Genomic DNA, 18233 nt, shown 5'->3' on the forward strand with positions numbered 1-18233 from the left:
CCTCGCGCGCCCCATCAGGCTGATTGGGGACCGGGTGTGTCTCATTCCAGCCCGGCCCCGCCCTCCTCGGCTCTACACACCTTTTCTTAAAAAAAACAAAAAAAACAAACAATTGCAGGGGGCCTGGGTAGCTCAGCGAGTACAGACGCTGACTACCACACCTGGAGTCACGAGTTCGAATCCAGGGTGTGCTGAGTGACTCCACCCAGGTCTCCTAAGCAACCAAATTGGCACGGTTGCTAGGGAGGGTAGAGTCACATGGGGTAACCTCCTCATGGTCGCTATAATGTGGTTCTCACTCTCGGTGGGGCACGTGGTGAGTTGTGCGTGGAGAATAGCGTGAAGCCTCCACATGCATTACATCTCTGCGTTAACACACTCAACAAGCCATGTGATAAGATGCGCAGATTGATGGTTGCAGAGGCAACTGAGATTCGTCTTCCGCCACCCGGATTGAGGCAAGTCACTACACCACCACGAGGACTTAGAGCACATTGGGAATTGGGCATTCCAAATTGGGGAGAAAAGGGGAGATAAACCAAAAAAATAAAAAAATTAAATCGGGGTTGCAGTGAGGCACTTACTATGGAAATGAATGGGGCCCATTTTTGGAGGGTTTAAAGGCAGAAATGTGAAGCTTGTAATTTTACAAAATAACTTATACTACAAAATAACTAATAATTCTTCTGTTTAAACTTGTTTATTATTTGAGCTGTAAAGTTGTTTAAACCGTTTTTTACGGTTGTTTTAGGGTTTATGGCGTTGTGTGGCAGTGAAGTTGTAAAACTGATTATAACTTTAAATAGAAAAGTATAGTAAGCTAAAACTTAAATCTTGTAGCACATATTGTTTACATCTTGTGGCTATACTTTTGAAACAGTGAGTATTTTATGTTTATGGATTTGCGCCACTCACTTCCGTTGTAAGTGCCTCACTGTAACCTAGATTTTTGCTTATTTTAAAGAAATCGAGAGAGAATGCTGTCGATTGAGCTTAACCCGGAATATACCTTTAATGTCTACGTTAATTGTCAACAACCCCAGTATTAGTTTGTGGTTGCAAAGGGGCCTATTTTTTACACATTTAGGATGATAAAAATGTCTTTGAGACATTTTGTCCTATAATATTGTTTTAATTCCAAGTTCCTTTTGCAACACAGTTGTAAGTTCTAATGTTGCTGAATCTGACTGATGCCTTGTAAAGTGTTAAGCATTTCACTGTTGACTGTAGCTCATCTGGTAGAGCATATTTTTAATATGGTCCAGGTTGTCAGCTTTCATAGGACAGTTCACAATCTACTTGTGTCTCTCTGGTGAATCAATTCATGACTAATGAAGTCTGAAATGTCTTTAGTCACATTCTCATCATGACTGCATTTGTACAGGAAGTGTCTGACTTGGACACTAGAATCCAGGAGAAAGCCATGAAGGTTGATATGGACATCTGTAGACGCATCGACATCACAGCCAAGCTGTGTGACGTAGCACAGCAGAGGAACTCAGAAGACATGACCAAGATATTGCACGGCAGCCCATCCAGAGTTCCTCCAGAGCAGAAAGGGGTACAGAAACTTACACTTGCAAGTGACCTTCCATTTTACTGGAGTACTGCTTGAGTAATGTGCACTTGATTTTTTATTTAGGAACAAACATGTGATTTTGAGTGCATAGTTTATAGCAGCATGTTGTGCCATTTTAATCTTTTTGCAATCAAAGAATATGTGTGTGTTGCAGGGGATGTCAGTATGCAGGAAGAAGGAGTGTAAAGGTGAATCAGAGCAGCAGAAAGTGGAGACTGAGCTTGATTCTTGTCACTGTGAAGAAGAGGTGCCTGGATCTCTCAACATCACTGATGAGATGAAGCGCATGCTCAACCAGCTGTGAGTCTCTCTGCTTACAGCTATTAGAGAGTGTATTCTCATGCTTTGTGTGTGCGGTACGTAGTTATTTATAATTTGGGACAAAATTGTGAGCTAACATTTACTCACCCACATATTGTCCCAAACCTGTATAACTTTCTTCCATGGAAAACACAAGCAGGAGATGTTAGGCCGAATGTTAGCCTCAGTCATCATTCACTTTCATTGCATCTTTTTTCCATACAATGAAAGTAATTGGTGACTCAGTGTAACATTCGTCTTAACATTTTCATTGAAAAAAATGAGGCATACGGGTTTAGAACAATACGAGGGTGCGTAAATGATCATTTATCTGATCTTTTCATATGACTGGTTACTTACTTTAATAATAAACCCTGAATCTGTATATAGTTCATTGCTGTATATTTGTTTTCCTTTCTTGTATTATAGTCTTTTGCTTTAAACCCCTTTTTAATGTGGCATTGGATTTGTTGATTTTCTTTTTTTTCTCTCTCTTCCTCTATCTTTACCTTTTTTCCCTCATTCTGCTGTCCATGTTTGCTGCCTCCCATGTGTGCAAAATTTGCTCAGCTAATTGGTTTGTTGGCAGGCGGGAAACATTTGACTTTGACGATGACTGTGACAGTCTGGCGTGGGAAGAGACTGGGGAAACTCTACTGCTCTGGGAGGATTTCACTAACTACAACAGCCTGAACCTCACCACCACCTCGAACACCACGGTTGCTGCTAGTGCAGCCACCACCATGACCTGCACCTCCGACTCACATGGAGAAACCCACGAGCAGGTGGGTCACCAGGTCACCACTCTATCAACAACATATTAAGACTCTAATATTATAATATAGCACACACAATATGTAGCACACACAAATATTGGGTAAATTACATGGAACTATTTTCTATTACTACTTTTCAGTACTTAATAAAATATATCTAGATTCAAAATATAGTTGAATACCCTTAACTGGATAAAATGTTTTACTTTTTGCAATGCATTTTGAGATTGCCTTTTCTGTAAAGGACACATGCGATGCTGCCTTAAAATTTGGCCTTAACTTATCTTATAAGGCCTCTTATGATGCATAAAAATGTTGGTAGGCAGCTCACTAGGGTTTGGAACAGTGCCAATGTTTGGATGGCTCTCATGGCGAGATATGCAATCTTATTAATATGAACTACTATTGATTATAACATTGATAAATGCATTTAGAAACATAGAAATGACTTTAATACATATGTTAATCCTGGCAGGATTGGAGTCTAGGTAGCCTTATACATGAGACTGAGTCTCTCTTTAAAACCAGAGAGCAGGAGTACCAGGACACCATCGGACAGATAGAGGTGAGAGCATGTTTGTGAGTTATATATTTCAGTACTGTATACTGTATTTATTTGGTTCTTTGTTGGCTATATACTATATTCCTCCCACAGCTGGAACTGGCCACAGCCAAGAGTGATATGAACAGACACCTGCATGAGTACATGGAGATGTGCAGTATGAAAAGAGGGCTGGATGTACAGATGGAGACCTGTCGGAGGCTCATTCAAAGCACAACACCAACCGGCAGGTTGGTTTTACCATATTCCTCATAGTCGTGATGGAACTGCACGGGGGTTAGATAGAAATGCTAGATTGTGATAGAAATGCCAATGCTGACTAATTAAATACAAATGTGTACTTAACAAATGATAACACATAAAAATACAATACTTACATGGTCTTATATAAATGAAAACAATTCGTTGTCTAACTATGAGTGATAACAGTTCAGTCATGACAACTCTCAGAAAGGTTTAGCATGTTAATGTGTGTATGACATATTGATAGATATGACACAAAATGACAAAATAATACCCATGAAGTTTATATAGACAGGTGGTGCTGGGGTGGAGGTGGGTTTCAGAGGAAAAACTCTTGCAGCGCGCTGCAGTGAAACAGGTTTACTTACAAACTGACTGAGCATTTTAAATGTTAGGCAAAAAGAGAAACGCAAGTTCATTGGCTACCCGATTACATGTCAAAGGACCAATCAGCGTACACCATGCGAGGTGATTTGCTTAACATGTCACATATGAGCGAGCCAATTTGCAAAAAGATAGCAAGTTCAAAGAACCTATCAGCTAACGGCATTTGAAAAGATGTCATATAAACAGCTTGGCAGATTAGACATGTATGGTAAGAAATGGGACACGTACTTGACCTTTCTAGAACGCTCTCAGTGAGGACCATGTGGAGAGAAACATGATTAAGGTTGAATTTGTGAATTGTATCTGTTGTGGACTTTTTCTTTTCTCCTTTTCTCTCTTTATTTGGTGATTGTTATATATATATATATATATATAATAAAAATTATGTTGTTTATATAAACATAAGTTTAAATGTTTATATTGTATGTGTGTAACTCAGGCTTGATCATGGTTATGTTTGTTGAGGGTTGGAAGGGGGATGGGGAATGAATGGGGTTAAAAGGGTATAATTGTTGATTCTGTTCATTTATGTTGTGCTTTATTTTGTATTTATTTGGGAATCAATAAAAAATGTTAATCACAAAAAGAGAACCTATCAGCTTGTGCACGAGGAGTTTCATGGCTGAACTTTGGTTATTTGTGAAATTCAGTATAGCTACTTTATTTATTGAAAGGTTAACAGTGCTCAAAATCTTAGGGTGTACTTCAAGAACTGTAAATAATTTAGGTCAAAGTAATTCAGCTGAGCAAAAAAGGTTGGGAGCCTCTGGTTTAGAATAATTCTATAGACTCTTCTCCTCCACTAGCAAAACTGTGTGATCTGAGAACACTACACTACAATTGTATCAGTGTGCAGGGAGAGTTCAAATGATTAATGTTTGTGTTCTGTCTGCTACAGACACTCCCCCTCTTTCAGCTCTGTGGCCAGCAGTGATTCTGGAAACACAGATGACATCCAGGATGAGCTGGAGCACGATGGAGTGAGAGATGGAGAGAAAGAAGAGGCAGTAGAGACAAATGGAGATGTTTGATAATGAGGAGCCCTTCATCATTCGGCTTGCTCAGCTTCTCTTCCAAAGTTCTAGCTCTCTTTTTGAGCTCCTTTAAGTCTCTGGTCTTTTTTTTTTTTTTTTTTTACATAGGATGGATAAGTGTGGAATTCTGGATTCCCAAAGAGCAAGTATTGGTGCTACATATGTTTTCTTAGAGTGGGACCAGCCAAACGGAAGCTGTTCCCTCTTCATCAGCACTGCCAAGGCATGGCTCCATAGTCTTCCTCACTTGCTTTAACTGCATTCACAATAAACTCAAACAGGAGTTCACACTTTTTACAGTGTGATGAAAAACATGATGCATTTGCAAAAATGATATAATTATTTATTAAGTGCAAAAATTCTGTTATCTTGCTCACTTGTTTACATGAATCTAAAAGGCAGGTTGTTTTTAAACTGAAGCCTGAAGTTAATAGCTGTTCTAATTTATAAAAATATATTTTATACTGTACAAGATACATGTCTACAGTCAGTTTATAATCGGCGTGAAACCCTGTTTGCAACCCATTTGACTTCTAATCAGATGTAGTTTTAAGTGAAAATGAATATTCAACTGGTTTGACTTGATTGTTTCCTCCGGGAATTGATTGAGTTGAAAACTGGCCATTCCGTAGCAGAATGGAGCCAGACCTGAATGTGACAATGCCTTAATAGGTATTTGGCTACTGGTTAACTTAATCCAGTAGCCAGCACGACCTAAGTGGTGTTAGCAGAAAAGGAAAGTCGTTTCAGAGAGAGAGTAAGCTTTTTTTTTTCTCTCCCTTTTTCTCCCCAATTTGGAATGCCCAATTCCCAATGCGCTTTAAGTCCTCGTGGTGGCATAGTGACTCGCCTCAATCCGGGTGGGGGAGGATGAATCTTAGTTGCCTCCGCATCTTGAGACCGTCAATCTGCGCATTTTATCACGTGGCTTGTTGAGCGCATTACTGCAGAGACGTAGCACATGTGGAGACTTCACGCTATTCTCCACGGCATCCACGCACAACTCACCACGTGCCCCACTGAAAGCAAGAACCACACATTATAGCGACCACGAGGAAGTTACCCCATGTGACTCTACCCTCCCTAGCAACTGGGCCAATTTGGTTGCTTAGGAGACCTGGCTGGAGACACTCAGCACACCCTGGATTCGAACTCGTGATTCCAGGTGTGGTAGTCAGCGTCTTTACTTGCTGAGCTACCCAGGCCCTAGTTTTTACTTTTAATTCATGATTACAAAGGCAAAAAAACAACAACAAAAAACAATCAGAATAATGTGCACTGATGAATTGTTCATAATAGGATGAGGAATATGTGTTAAGAAAGTAAATAGGGTCAATTTCAAGTTGACTTTAAATACCAAACTGTTTTAAATACAGTATAGAGGAAAGTGTTACTCTTCATCAAGCTCTGGAATAAGTTCAGTCATTTAACGTCACATTATTAGTTAGTAAATCAGCCATGCAGTATATGCTTCATGAAAATCTCTGTGCACTGTGTCAATTTTCACAATGTATGACTGTCACTCAACTAAACTACTGTGCACTAAGATCGATGCAGTAATCTAAACTGGACTAACATTACGTTAAGTGATTCTTTTTGCTAAAGACATTTGGTAAGTGTGAGTTGATTAGCCCTAAGTGCAGTTCTTCCCTTGTTTCTTTGTTTAGGGCAAGTGCTTTCAGATTTTGGAGAGTAGCAAATGTCAAAACGGCAGTAAAACTCAAACTCATGTGCCTACCAATATGCTGTATTCAGTGTCTCAGTTGCCTTATTATATTTTCTCTTTGAAAAATATGAGTACATGCTTGGCTCTGTTGTAAACCATTAAATCAGATATGAATCCTCATATCCTTCTTACAGGTAGACAACATAACATTATGCTTAAATATTAAATGGTGAAAAATAAGATCTGTTTTGTGGAAGATTTCAAGATCTAGAAGCCATATAAATATCTGTCCTCAGGTGTTGGATTGTTTGGCCAAGCTGCAAATTTGCTTCTGAAAAGTTTTGTATTATATGTAATTTAGTAACATACAGCCCCACCCTTCCCAAAAAAAATATTTATGGCTAATAATTCAATAGAGTGCCTGACAAATATTAGTGTTGTTTATTTATCTTGGATTGTACAATGTACAAATAGGTTTTGGGATGCTTATTATTTTTATTTTATTGATTACATTTTTATTAATTAATTATCTTCATTTAATTCCATGTAATGATTTATTGCTGACAAAAAGCAGGCCTATCTGTGTAATGGAAATAGTGGTTTGCAATGATTGCCTTTTTATTAGAAATTTGTTCAGTCATTCTTTTTATTATCTTCTATGATCATTAAGATTTTATGTTGGTGTAGTCATTAGTTCATACTTTTTGCCTTCAATGTGGGCCATCCTAATAAAATGTATTGGTTTGTGCTGTATACTAAAGAAATCTGCTGATAAGTTGATGTTGTGCTGAAAACAGATTAGATTGCTTTACCCCTCCTATTGTCTTAGGGACATTTTTGACCCGCGACAGGTAAAGAATGCGTCATAAATACAGTACTGCATAGTATTTGGTACTGGAACCAAACATTGTCAGACAGAACATTGTTAGGATCATCAAAACAAACAAAATTAAAAAATTAAATCAATTTTGTATATCACTATTTAAGAGAAATAACTATTTAAAACAAATTGTTCCTTCCATTGTCTTATGGGAAGAACCAGTTGTGGCCATGGCCTTTCAACTTTTCTGGATGTTATGCAGCTTTAAATAGTTTTTTGCATAATTATGAAACAAATTTGACCTAAAAATAATTATAATTCTCTCAGATCCTAGCTCGACTAGCCTGCTCCACTGGGTACATGCACATCCACACACAAAGGTTTTATTTATTTATTTATTTTACAGTTTTTAACAGGTAATATGTTAGTAAATAACATGATTTTAGATGATAGGGTACAATGGGACTGAAGGCCCCAGAATGGTAAAAGACCTATTGGATGTTATTTCTCCTAAAACACTAGATGGCAGACATAATCATTACAGCACATTCCTAAACCCTTGTAACACTGCAACAGATTGTTTGACATTAGTGGAAAGGAATAGATTTGTTGCAATGGACATGCAAAGTGGACCCGTTTTGAATGCTGGAAAAGGCAATAGAGATTAATTTGTTAAAGGCATGTTCTAAAATGTTTACTTATTGTACCCTGTTCATTTTTTACAATCAGAATAAATTAGAAATTGCTGTAATAGCTGAGATATTTTAAAATGCAAAAAGTGATTGAAATTTTTTTAACACAAGACAGTTTGCCAAGTTTTTAAACTTTTTTTTATTTATTTATTTTAATTATGGAACTTCAGTAATATCCAATATATCATTGTTTTCACATCATGCACTTTGGGACCACATTAAATATACACATTTTCATGAAGGGCGGTCCCTTAGTGCTATTGTACACTAATTAAGAATTCATGTATATTGAGTAGTTTTCAATGCGGGTTAAAAATGACCCAAAGTACAAAAGGAGGGTGCATTTTCTTAAGACAATAGGAGGGTTATGCAAGTCTTATGTAATTGTAGTCTGATTTTTGTTTGGTTTTAAATAAAGAAGTTTGCCTTATCACTGTTTTATGACTTTGTTTTCAACCAAAATCCCTGCTATATTGGTCAGAACAATACATTTCTCTTTAATTTTAGAAAGCTTTCTTGATTACCATTATTGCATTTGGTAAGTAGGCCTATAAACAATAAGGCTTAGTCTCACAGCAAGATTAGTCTTGCTCAGTACTGACTGTCAGTTAGTGTTCTGAGATGTGACGTCCTCATTCAGAATAAAGCTCAAGAGTAGCTTAATCTCCAGAACTGACTTTCTGGTGTTTACTAGTCTAAAATGTATGATCTGTGTATTATCATTCTCTCATGGATATCTATAATGTCTATATCAGCCTATATCATTATTTTTCATAGTAAATATTGTTTGGACTTCTCGAAAGATTACACATGGAAAATTTGGTTTTGCATGATTGAGCAATTCTTATGTATTTACATGAATTTGCCTGTTGCTTGGGTACTGAGGTAGTGTACAATATCAGTCTAGAGGAGCAATAAAAATTGTGGTCTGTTGTTTAGGTTAGAGCTGTGGAATAAAGCTGCTGAGAGAGGCAAATCCATTCTCAGTGGTTTAATGATACAAAAGCCATGAATGCTTGGAAATACACCTGTTACTGAAAAGTGAGACACGTTAAAAAACAGAATTTGCATTGCAGATGAAGACCATCATTATAGTGTCAAGTTCATGACATGGCATGGGAGTAGGCCTATAATGTTTAAAGAGAACTGTTTTTGAACCTGTACATGCAGATTTTCATCCACAGATTATATTTTGTATTATAACAAAGGAGCTCTGATATACTGAAGACTTAAGGGATAGAAAAGAAAAGAGAAAAAGAAAATATTGTCATTTACTCACTGTAAAATATTCAAAGACGTTTGTCTAGAATACGTTTACAACAGTTGAAAACAGCACTGACAGATGCAAAAATGCATTTGGTGTAAAAAGCCTCTAAAAGTTCTTATTTTTAATAGGTAACAAACCAATTTCCCCAGGCAAATGCTTGCTGTGACAATTACACATACCATGCAAATCTTTCGCCACCATCAGAGCATTGAGAAACAGTGGTCTGGTGTGAAGAGAACCTGTTTATAAGGTCGTGGCTGTCTTAGGAGCTCAAACACAAGTAGTATGGGTAAAATGCTGGCATGGTTTGTGTTCTCTCTCTCTATCTTGAACTTCAGTGATAGCACAGGGCTCAACCTTCAAGGAGATTACATTCTCTCAGGCTGGTTCCCTCTCCATAATTCAGATTCCACCATGTCATCTACACCATATCTGACTGACTGCAAACAGTAAGCCTGACTCGCTTTATCTACAACAGTATGATGCAATTGTTCTGTATTTTGCATATTCCATATATCTATAATCATATCAGTTGTATTTTCTGGAGGTATTCCGACATACTGTTTTTACTTTAAAGTATCAAAATTAAAAACACTTTTTGAATTCTGTTTAACAAAAATTATGGAATATGTCCATGGTTAATGTTAACCTGTGGTTATTCTAAAAAATAATTGCAAAATTGGAGTTAGTTCTGAGAAAAGGTCTGTTATGTCAGTGCAAAGATGTATGTAAACACTTGTCTTTCATTTTTGTCTTCAGGGGCGCGATCAACAAGCATGGCTATCATTTGGTGCAAGCACTCAGATATGCTGTAGAAGAGCTTAACAACAACACCCAGGATCTCCTCCCGGGGGTCACGCTGGGCTACCAGACATATGACTTATGCTCCCTCCCAGCCAGCAATCTGGCCACCCTGCAACTGCTGGCCCAGCAGGACAACACTTTAGGTATGGACAGCCGCACTGTGGCCGTCATCGGGCCTGACAGTAGTTCTAACTCTTTCACACCAGCTTCTGCTCTTGGTGCATTCCTGATACCTCAGGTATGGCATGATCACACGAGCCATATTATTATGTTCTAAATAATAAATTAGATCTTTAATAATAGTTATATTGTAGGTAAACTAGATTAATGTTAAATATCTAAGTTTGGGTCATTCCTACTCTGCAGTACATTTTCATATCCCCATCATATACATTTATGTCTTGGTATATTTGATAAAATATTACTCTCACAATTTTTGAAGATGGAAATCATATAACTTAGATTTCTTTTACCATACTGTGATGGTGAGCCTGTGGAACAGTCTCCCATCACGGAATTGTACTGTGTTCCAAAGACTTATTTATTGTTTTACTTTCCATTTTGCAAATGTTTTATCCGTCCTTTTTATTGATTTTGTTTATTAACTCTCATTTTATCTCTCGTTCTTATTTATTTAATGTGACTTTCAGTACAAGAATGGGGAGGTGAGGGTTAATTGTAAGTTAAACAAAATGGTATGTTCCAAGTGTTGTGACCTCTCCTTTGACCGCTCCAGTTCCTATCACACATACTATCACAATTAAGTGAACAATCAATTGAATTTTAAATAAATGGTTTGACGTTGCCTGGTGTTCCTGTGTCCTGTGCACTAACTTGAAAAAAATGCTAAACCTGCCAGTTATTATGAAATATTATGAGATGTTTCTTCATTTTATTTATATCTCTAATCAAAATCTTTCAAAGAAAACATGTTTCCTTTGAATGCTTTAATTGGTATTTAATTTATAGATTGTTCCTTAATCCTCAGTACCACTTTCCATCCTGTTAGTCTTTTGTAATATTAACTAATAAAATCCAGTTCCTTAATAACACCATCCTCCAGAAAATTACATCATTTTGGTGGTAAAACAACAGCACAAACATTAGCAAACACTTACAATGGATTGGATGAATACTGTGATGTTTTGTGGTATTAGCTGGTTTGTCTCACTTTAACCCTAAAATACATAAGAGAATTTACCCCATAAAATGTTAATGTAAATAATTATGGCTCAAAATATTGACGGCTTGCAACATTCACATTTTAGGGATACATATTCCACCATATCTGATACAGAATTACAGAAATCTGCATGATAAAATCTAAATTTCAAAAGATTAACTTCAAGTTCTCTTACTCTTAATTCCTAACTGAGCAATGGCTAAATTGTGTTCTTTCTTTTACATTCTGATATGTGCCATCCTGTTTGGCATTCTGTTACTTTGAATTATACCAGAACACATTTCCTAAAGTCTGGTATATGCTTTTGTATTTTTATATGAAAATAGTTTTCACACAATAATAGGTTTTCTTTAAAAAAAAATTCATTTCTGAGTTCAAAAGGAGCTGCGTGACAAAAATGGCCCGTTTGCATCATGAATCTAAACTGCTTGCATGAATGCATTGATGGATTTGTTTTCGATCCATCGCTCCAATCATTTGGTTTCTTCTTTGGCATTTGTAGATCTCCTACGAGGCCTCAAATGAATTGCTGAGCAATAAGATGCTCTATCCATCTTTCTTCCGCACCATCCCCAGTGACAAGAACCAAGTCGATGCAATGATACAGATTCTCAGCCGATTTAACTGGACCTGGATTGCCCTTCTCGGTAGTGACAATTCATATGGTTTGCAAGGAATGCAAACCCTATCCCAGCAGGCTTCACTTCACAACCTATGTATTGCATACCAAGGTGTGATACCCGGTGTCACAGACAAGACGACACCATACATCCGAGACATGGTCAAAAACATAATTAAAACCAAAGTGAATACTATAGTTGTCTTCTCCAGCAAGAGGCGGGCTGCTGGCTTCTTTCCTTTTGTTATTGAACAAAATGTGACTGGTAAGGTGTGGATTGGAACAGAGGATTGGTCAGTGGCATCAATAGTGCGTAGTATCCCAGGGATCAGTTCAATAGGGACTGTGCTTGGGGTTTCAGTCAAATATACTGAATTTAGTGGGTTTGAGGATTTTGAAAGGCTTTCTGTGCCCGGGCTTAAAGACGTTGGACCTTCAAACAGTCAGTTCAACTTCAATGTCCCTTGTCTGCAAAATACAGACCTGTACGAAATGGCAACTAAAGGTTTTTCGCTGGAACAGTATGACATTGTATCCTCGTTTAATGTGTATAAAGCTGTGTACGCAGTGGCCCATGGACTGCACAAGACCCTGAACTGTGACTCAGGAGAATGTCTGAAATCTAAGGTGGAGAAATGGCAGGTATGTGCTTTTAGAATCAAATGACTAAAATAATAGGACAGATATGCAATATGTGTTGTGAACTATGTTACAAGAAACAATCAGTAGACAGTGGTGCCTAAAAATATTCAGACACTTAATGGGATAGTGCACCCAAAAATGAAAAATCTCTCATCATTTACTCACCATCATGCCATCCCAGATGTGTATGACTTTCTTTCTTTTGCTGAACACAAACGAAGATATTTAGAAGAATATCTCAGCTCTGTAGGTCCTCACAATGCAAGTGAATGTTGGCCAGAACATTAAAGCTCCCAAAAGCATACAAATGCAGCATAAAAGTAATCCATACGACTCCAGTAATTAAAGAAACAGTGAGAAACAGATCAATATTTAAGTCCTTTTTTACTATAAATTCTCCTCCCTGCCCAGTAGGTGGCAATATGCACAAATAATGCGAATCGCCAAAAGCACAAAAAGAAGAATGTGAAAGTGGAGATTTATAGTGCGTTAAGGTTAGGGTGAGGTTAGGTTCAATGTTAGAATCTAGTAGTTATACTGTTATTGTAATTACTATAGTACATACTATAGTTCTTCCTGTAGGACAGGACTGTAAAATAAACTATTACCGTAATTACTCAGAAAAGTGACGTTAGTTCTGAGCAAAGATCTGTTTGTATATTTAGATGCCACTTGTTTTGACATTGTGTTGTCTAATCTAATTTAATTCATTGTTACATATAAAGTGTGACTTTAAAGTGTCTAAATACTTTTTGGGACCACTGTGACACAATCTGACACAGTCACTAATTAAATTGCTGTTCTGTTTCTTTTTTGAATCCCACAGCTCTTGCAGCAATTGAGGCTAGTTCGATTTTCAATTCGGAACACATCATTTTATTTTGATAAAAATGGAGACCCTCCAACTGGTTATGATATAGTGACATGGGTATGGACGAATGGCCAGTGGTCATTTAAGGTGGTTGGAAGTTACAGTCCAGATCCTACTGATCTTCAGTTGGATGCCTCTCAGATTCAATGGACAGGGCAGATGTCCCCTGTGACCAAGGTTAGTCTGAATCGCCCCTTTTTTAACCATAATTCCCATTTCCTGGCAAATTCATGAGACAGTAACATGAGAAGTGCTGGAATTCTAAGTTTCAGAATTTACCAAAAAAACAATGAGCAATTACAGAGATGCATGTACATCTACATGCACTAACTATGCATGTGTGCAAATGTTTTTGCCCTGCTCAGATTCCTGAGTCCCTGTGCTCTCCAGAGTGTCCCTACGGACACAGAAAGCTCCAGACTGGACAGCACAAGTGCTGCTTTGACTGCATGGCATGCCCTGCTTCCACCTTCCTCAACAAAACTGGTATAAAATACCCACCAAATCACAGAATTATTGATTTAAGTACATGCACGTGTAAACAGCTGTTTGGAATGGCCACACATGAACAACACACATATAGTGTGTTGTTCACACTATATCCAGCAGAGGTTGCACATCTTTCAGTCAAGACTTCACTGATTAGTCACTGCTGAGCTTTATCTCCTTAAATTCCTTAGAGGTAGTAATTGTTTTGGTTTTACCTCTAAAGAAATTAATAGAACTTATTTAAAATGATCACATGAGATGGAGTCATCAGTAGCCTAATAAAAGACATTTTATTTTACATGGAACTCACATGACCAGTCAAATACTACCTATTTTATCATGATAACCCCCCTAATATGGGAAACTTTCATTCACAGGATACATTAATTGTTTTTATTTTGCTTTCACATTATTGAAACTTAATATGCAAACATGGCTTCATATTACCTCTTAGGCTACACTAGCTGCCAACCGTGTATCTTAGATGAGTGGTCTGAACCAGAGAGTGAGGCATGTCAAAAGAGAACAGAGCTCTATCTGTCATGGGACGCTCCGCTCTCTAAAGCCCTGCTCACATATCTGGCTGTGACCCTGTTTCTCACCCTGAGCACAGCTCTAATCTTCCTGTTCAACCTCAGTACCCCTGTGGTGAAGTCAGCTGGAGGGAAGACCTGTCTGCTGATGTTGGCGTCTCTTACCGTGGCCTCATTCAGCACGCTGTGCCACTTCAGCAGACCCTCACGCATCGGCTGCCTCCTCAAACAGCCCCTCTTTGTTATCAGCTTCACTGCTTGCCTGGCATGTGTGACTGTGCGCTCTTTTCAGGTATATGAGGCTTTTTTATTTGTAAATTGTTGAGGCAGAGAAGAAATTAGACTTGTTCTAGAGTACAAATCAAAATAGTGGGTAGCTTTAGTGGCACATTTTTCAAGCAAGTGGAATTTTGGTAGAATATGTCCATAATTAATTCCGGGATCAATACAAGTTAAGCTCATTCTACAGCATTTGTGGTATAATGTTGATTACCACAGAAAAAAATAATATATATATATATATATATATATGTTTGACTCGTACCTCCTTTTCTTTAAAAAAAAAAAAAAGAAGCAAAAATCAAGGTTACAGTGGAAGTGAATGTGGCCAATTTTTGGAGGGTTTAAAGGCTGAAATGTGAAGCTTATCATTTTATAAAAGTACTTACATTATTTCTTCTGTTAAAACTTGTTTATTATTTGAGCTATTTGCAAAGTTGTTGGTGGTTACCGGTTTAAGGCAATACATCATCATGGCAACGAAGTTGTAAATTGGATATAACTTAACACAGAAATGTTGGTAACTGATTTTATCACACTAAAATCATGTTACCACACATATTGTTTTCATCTTGTGGGTATACTTTTGAAAACATGAGTATTTTAACGTTTATGGATTGGCCCCCATTCACTTCCATTGTAAGTGCCTCTCTGTAACCCAGATTTTTGCTTTTTGTTTTTAAAGAAAAGGAGGGACATGTCAAAATTAATTTGTGTGGTAATCAATATCATGCCTGGATGCTATCAAATAAGGTTAACTTGTATTGAACTCGGAATATTCCTTTAAGTTGATAAACTATACCTGTGGTTACTCTGCTAGAACTCCTGTGTTAGCAAGATACATTTGTGCTCAAAAGTTTGCATACCCTGACAGAAATTGTGAAATTTTGGCATTGATTTTGAAAATATGACTGATCATGCAAAAAAGCTGTCTTTTATTTAAGGATAGTGATCATATGAAGCCATTTATTATCACATAGTTGTTTGGCTCCTTTTTAAATCATAATGATAACAGAAATCACCCAAATGGCCCTGATCAATAGTTTACATACCCTTGAATGTTTGGCCTTGTTACAGACACACAAGGTGACACACACAGGTTTAAATGGCAATTAAAGGTTAATTTCCCACACATGTGGCTTTTTAAATTGCAATTAGTGTCTGTGTATAAATAGTCAATGAGTTTGTTAGCTCTCACGTGGATGCACTGAGCAGGCTAGATACTGAGCCATGGGGAGCAGAAAAGAACTGTCAAAAGACTTGCGTAACAAGGTAATGGAACTTTATAAAGATGGAAAAGGATAAAATGCCAGTCAGTACTGTTCAATCGCTTATTAAGAAGTGAAAATTCTGGGATCTCTTGATACTAAGCCAAGGTCAGGTAGACCAAGAAAGATTTCATCCACAACTGCAAGAAGAATTGTTCGGGATACAAAGAAAAACCCACAGGTAACCTCAGGAGAAATACAGGCCGCTCTGGAAAAAGACGGTGTGGTTGTTTCAAGGAGCACAATACGATGATACTTAAACAAAAATGAGCTGCATGGTCAAGTTGCCAATGCCACAAAAAAACCCGGTTACAATGTGCCCGACAACACCTTGACACGCCTCACAGCTTCTGGCACACTGTAATTTGGAGTGACGAGACCAAAATAGAGGGGTCAACAAGGCCTATAGTGAAAAGAATACCATCCCCACTGTGAAGCATGATAGTGGCTCACTGATGTTTTGGGGGGGTTGCATTCTTCTGCACGAAAGCTGCGCATGGGACGCTCTTGGACTTTCCAGCATGACAATGACCCTAAGCACAAGGCCAAGTTGACCCTCCAGTGGTTACAGCAGAAAAAGGTGAAGGTTCTGGAGTGGCCATCACAGTCTCCTGACCTTAATATCATCGAGTACTCTGGGAAGATCTCAAACGTGTGGTTCATGCAAGATGACCAAAGACTTTGCATGACCTGGAGGCATTTTGCCAAGACAAATGGGCAGCTATACCACCTGCAAGAATTTGGGGCCACATAGACAACTATTACAAAAGACTGCATGCTGTCACTGATGCTAAAGGGGTGAACAGGGGTCATTTCATTTTTTTCTTTGTTGCCATGTTTTGTTTTATGATTGTGCCATTCCGTTATAACCTACAGTTGAATATGAATCCCATAAGAAATAAAAGAAATGTGTTTTCTTTAAAAATGGTACCTATATTACCAATTCTCCAAGGGTATGCAAACTTTTGAGCACAACTGTATATACTCTACACTAAAACTGACACGGGAGCAGATGGTTAAATATAACTGAAACATGACTTTAAAAAGTTACAAATAATATTAACACTTGTTATTTCTCATGTAATAAAATATTTTTTTAAGGTGGTTTGTATATTTAAATGGTCCTCCAAGCTGCCAAGATTCTATGACACCTGGGCTAAGAACCGAGGCCCTGAGATGTTCATCCTCTTTACTTCAGTGGTGGAGTTCTTCATCTCTGTCCTTCGCATGGTCCTAGATCCTCCATTTCCTTCTCAGGACCACGACTTCTACTTTCACAGCATTGTTCTAGAGTGCAGTAAGACAGTGTCTTTCGCAGCCTTTGTTGAGCTCATTTTGGTGTGTGTCTTAAGCTTATTTAGTTTCTGCCTGAGCTACATGGGAAAAGATCTGCCAGCAAATTACAGTGAGGCCAAATGCATTGCATTCAGTCAAATGATCTATATGATTTCTTGGATCACGTTCTTTACAGCTTATTGCGTTTCTAGAGGGAGTTTTACTATGGCCCTACATGTGTGTGCCATACTCTCCAGTGTGCTTGGGATACTTGGTGGCTACTTTTTGCCAAAGGTGTATATCATCTTGATAAAGCCCCAAATGAATACAACTGCTCACTTCCAAAACTGTATTCAAATGTACACAATGTCCAAACAGTGAAATAGTCTACTAAGGATTGAAATAGGGCTTACGTTTTCAGGGCTCAATAATAAGGATGTGAGAGAGTTTAGGACCAATAGACAAAGATGTCACTTACACTATGGGGCCAGTCCTGCCCTGTCACTACATCTTACATGAGTTGATTAAGTACATGTTTTTATGACTTGCAAACTTACATGTTTGGTTTTCTAGTTTAAATATAAGGTAATGTTATTTAGCTGGATTGCAAGAATGACTTATGATAGTTTTGGAAACATCAATTATACACAAAACATTATATGCAACTATCATGAAAATAATATACAAATAAACAAATGACTACCGTGCATAAAGTGCTATGAATTTATTTATTTTTTGGTTAAAAAAACAAAACTTTTAATGATTTTTTTTTTTTCATTTCTAAAATTATTCCATTTAAAAAAAAATTATAATAATACAATCTATTTAATAATAAATCAACTGAAGAGTGGATTACTAGTGGAATATGTCCATAGTTATATTGATGAACTATACCTGTGGTTACTCTGCTAGAACTCCTATGTGAGCAAGATACATACACTAAA

At 37.5% G+C, this 18233-nt stretch overlaps 2 protein-coding genes across 2 annotated transcripts in view; both read left to right on the forward strand.

Annotated features, from left to right (window-relative positions):
* iffo2a (intermediate filament family orphan 2a) overlaps positions 1–8480 on the forward strand; it is a 31313-nt gene extending 22833 nt beyond the window's left edge. The window contains exons 4-9 of the mRNA XM_051660882.1: positions 1385–1561; positions 1734–1879; positions 2469–2664; positions 3131–3220; positions 3311–3447; positions 4746–8480. Of these exons, the coding sequence (XP_051516842.1) occupies positions 1385–1561; positions 1734–1879; positions 2469–2664; positions 3131–3220; positions 3311–3447; positions 4746–4878 (879 nt within the window). The 3' untranslated portion in view covers positions 4879–8480. The remainder of the gene's footprint in view (positions 1–1384; positions 1562–1733; positions 1880–2468; positions 2665–3130; positions 3221–3310; positions 3448–4745) is intronic.
* Positions 8481–9611: 1131 nt separating this feature from the next.
* Positions 9612–18013, forward strand: LOC127419471 (taste receptor type 1 member 1). The gene is made up of 7 exons (XM_051660880.1): positions 9612–9775; positions 10086–10368; positions 11816–12574; positions 13401–13622; positions 13811–13931; positions 14389–14759; positions 17116–18013. The coding sequence occupies exons 1-7, from the start codon at positions 9612–9614 to the stop codon at positions 17668–17670; spliced, it is 2475 nt and encodes an 824-aa protein (XP_051516840.1). The 3' UTR covers positions 17671–18013.
* Positions 18014–18233: the final 220 nt, after the last annotated feature.

This window comes from Myxocyprinus asiaticus, chromosome 28, assembly GCF_019703515.2.
Source record: "Myxocyprinus asiaticus isolate MX2 ecotype Aquarium Trade chromosome 28, UBuf_Myxa_2, whole genome shotgun sequence".
In the NCBI taxonomy this organism is placed as follows: domain Eukaryota; kingdom Metazoa; phylum Chordata; class Actinopteri; order Cypriniformes; family Catostomidae; genus Myxocyprinus; species Myxocyprinus asiaticus.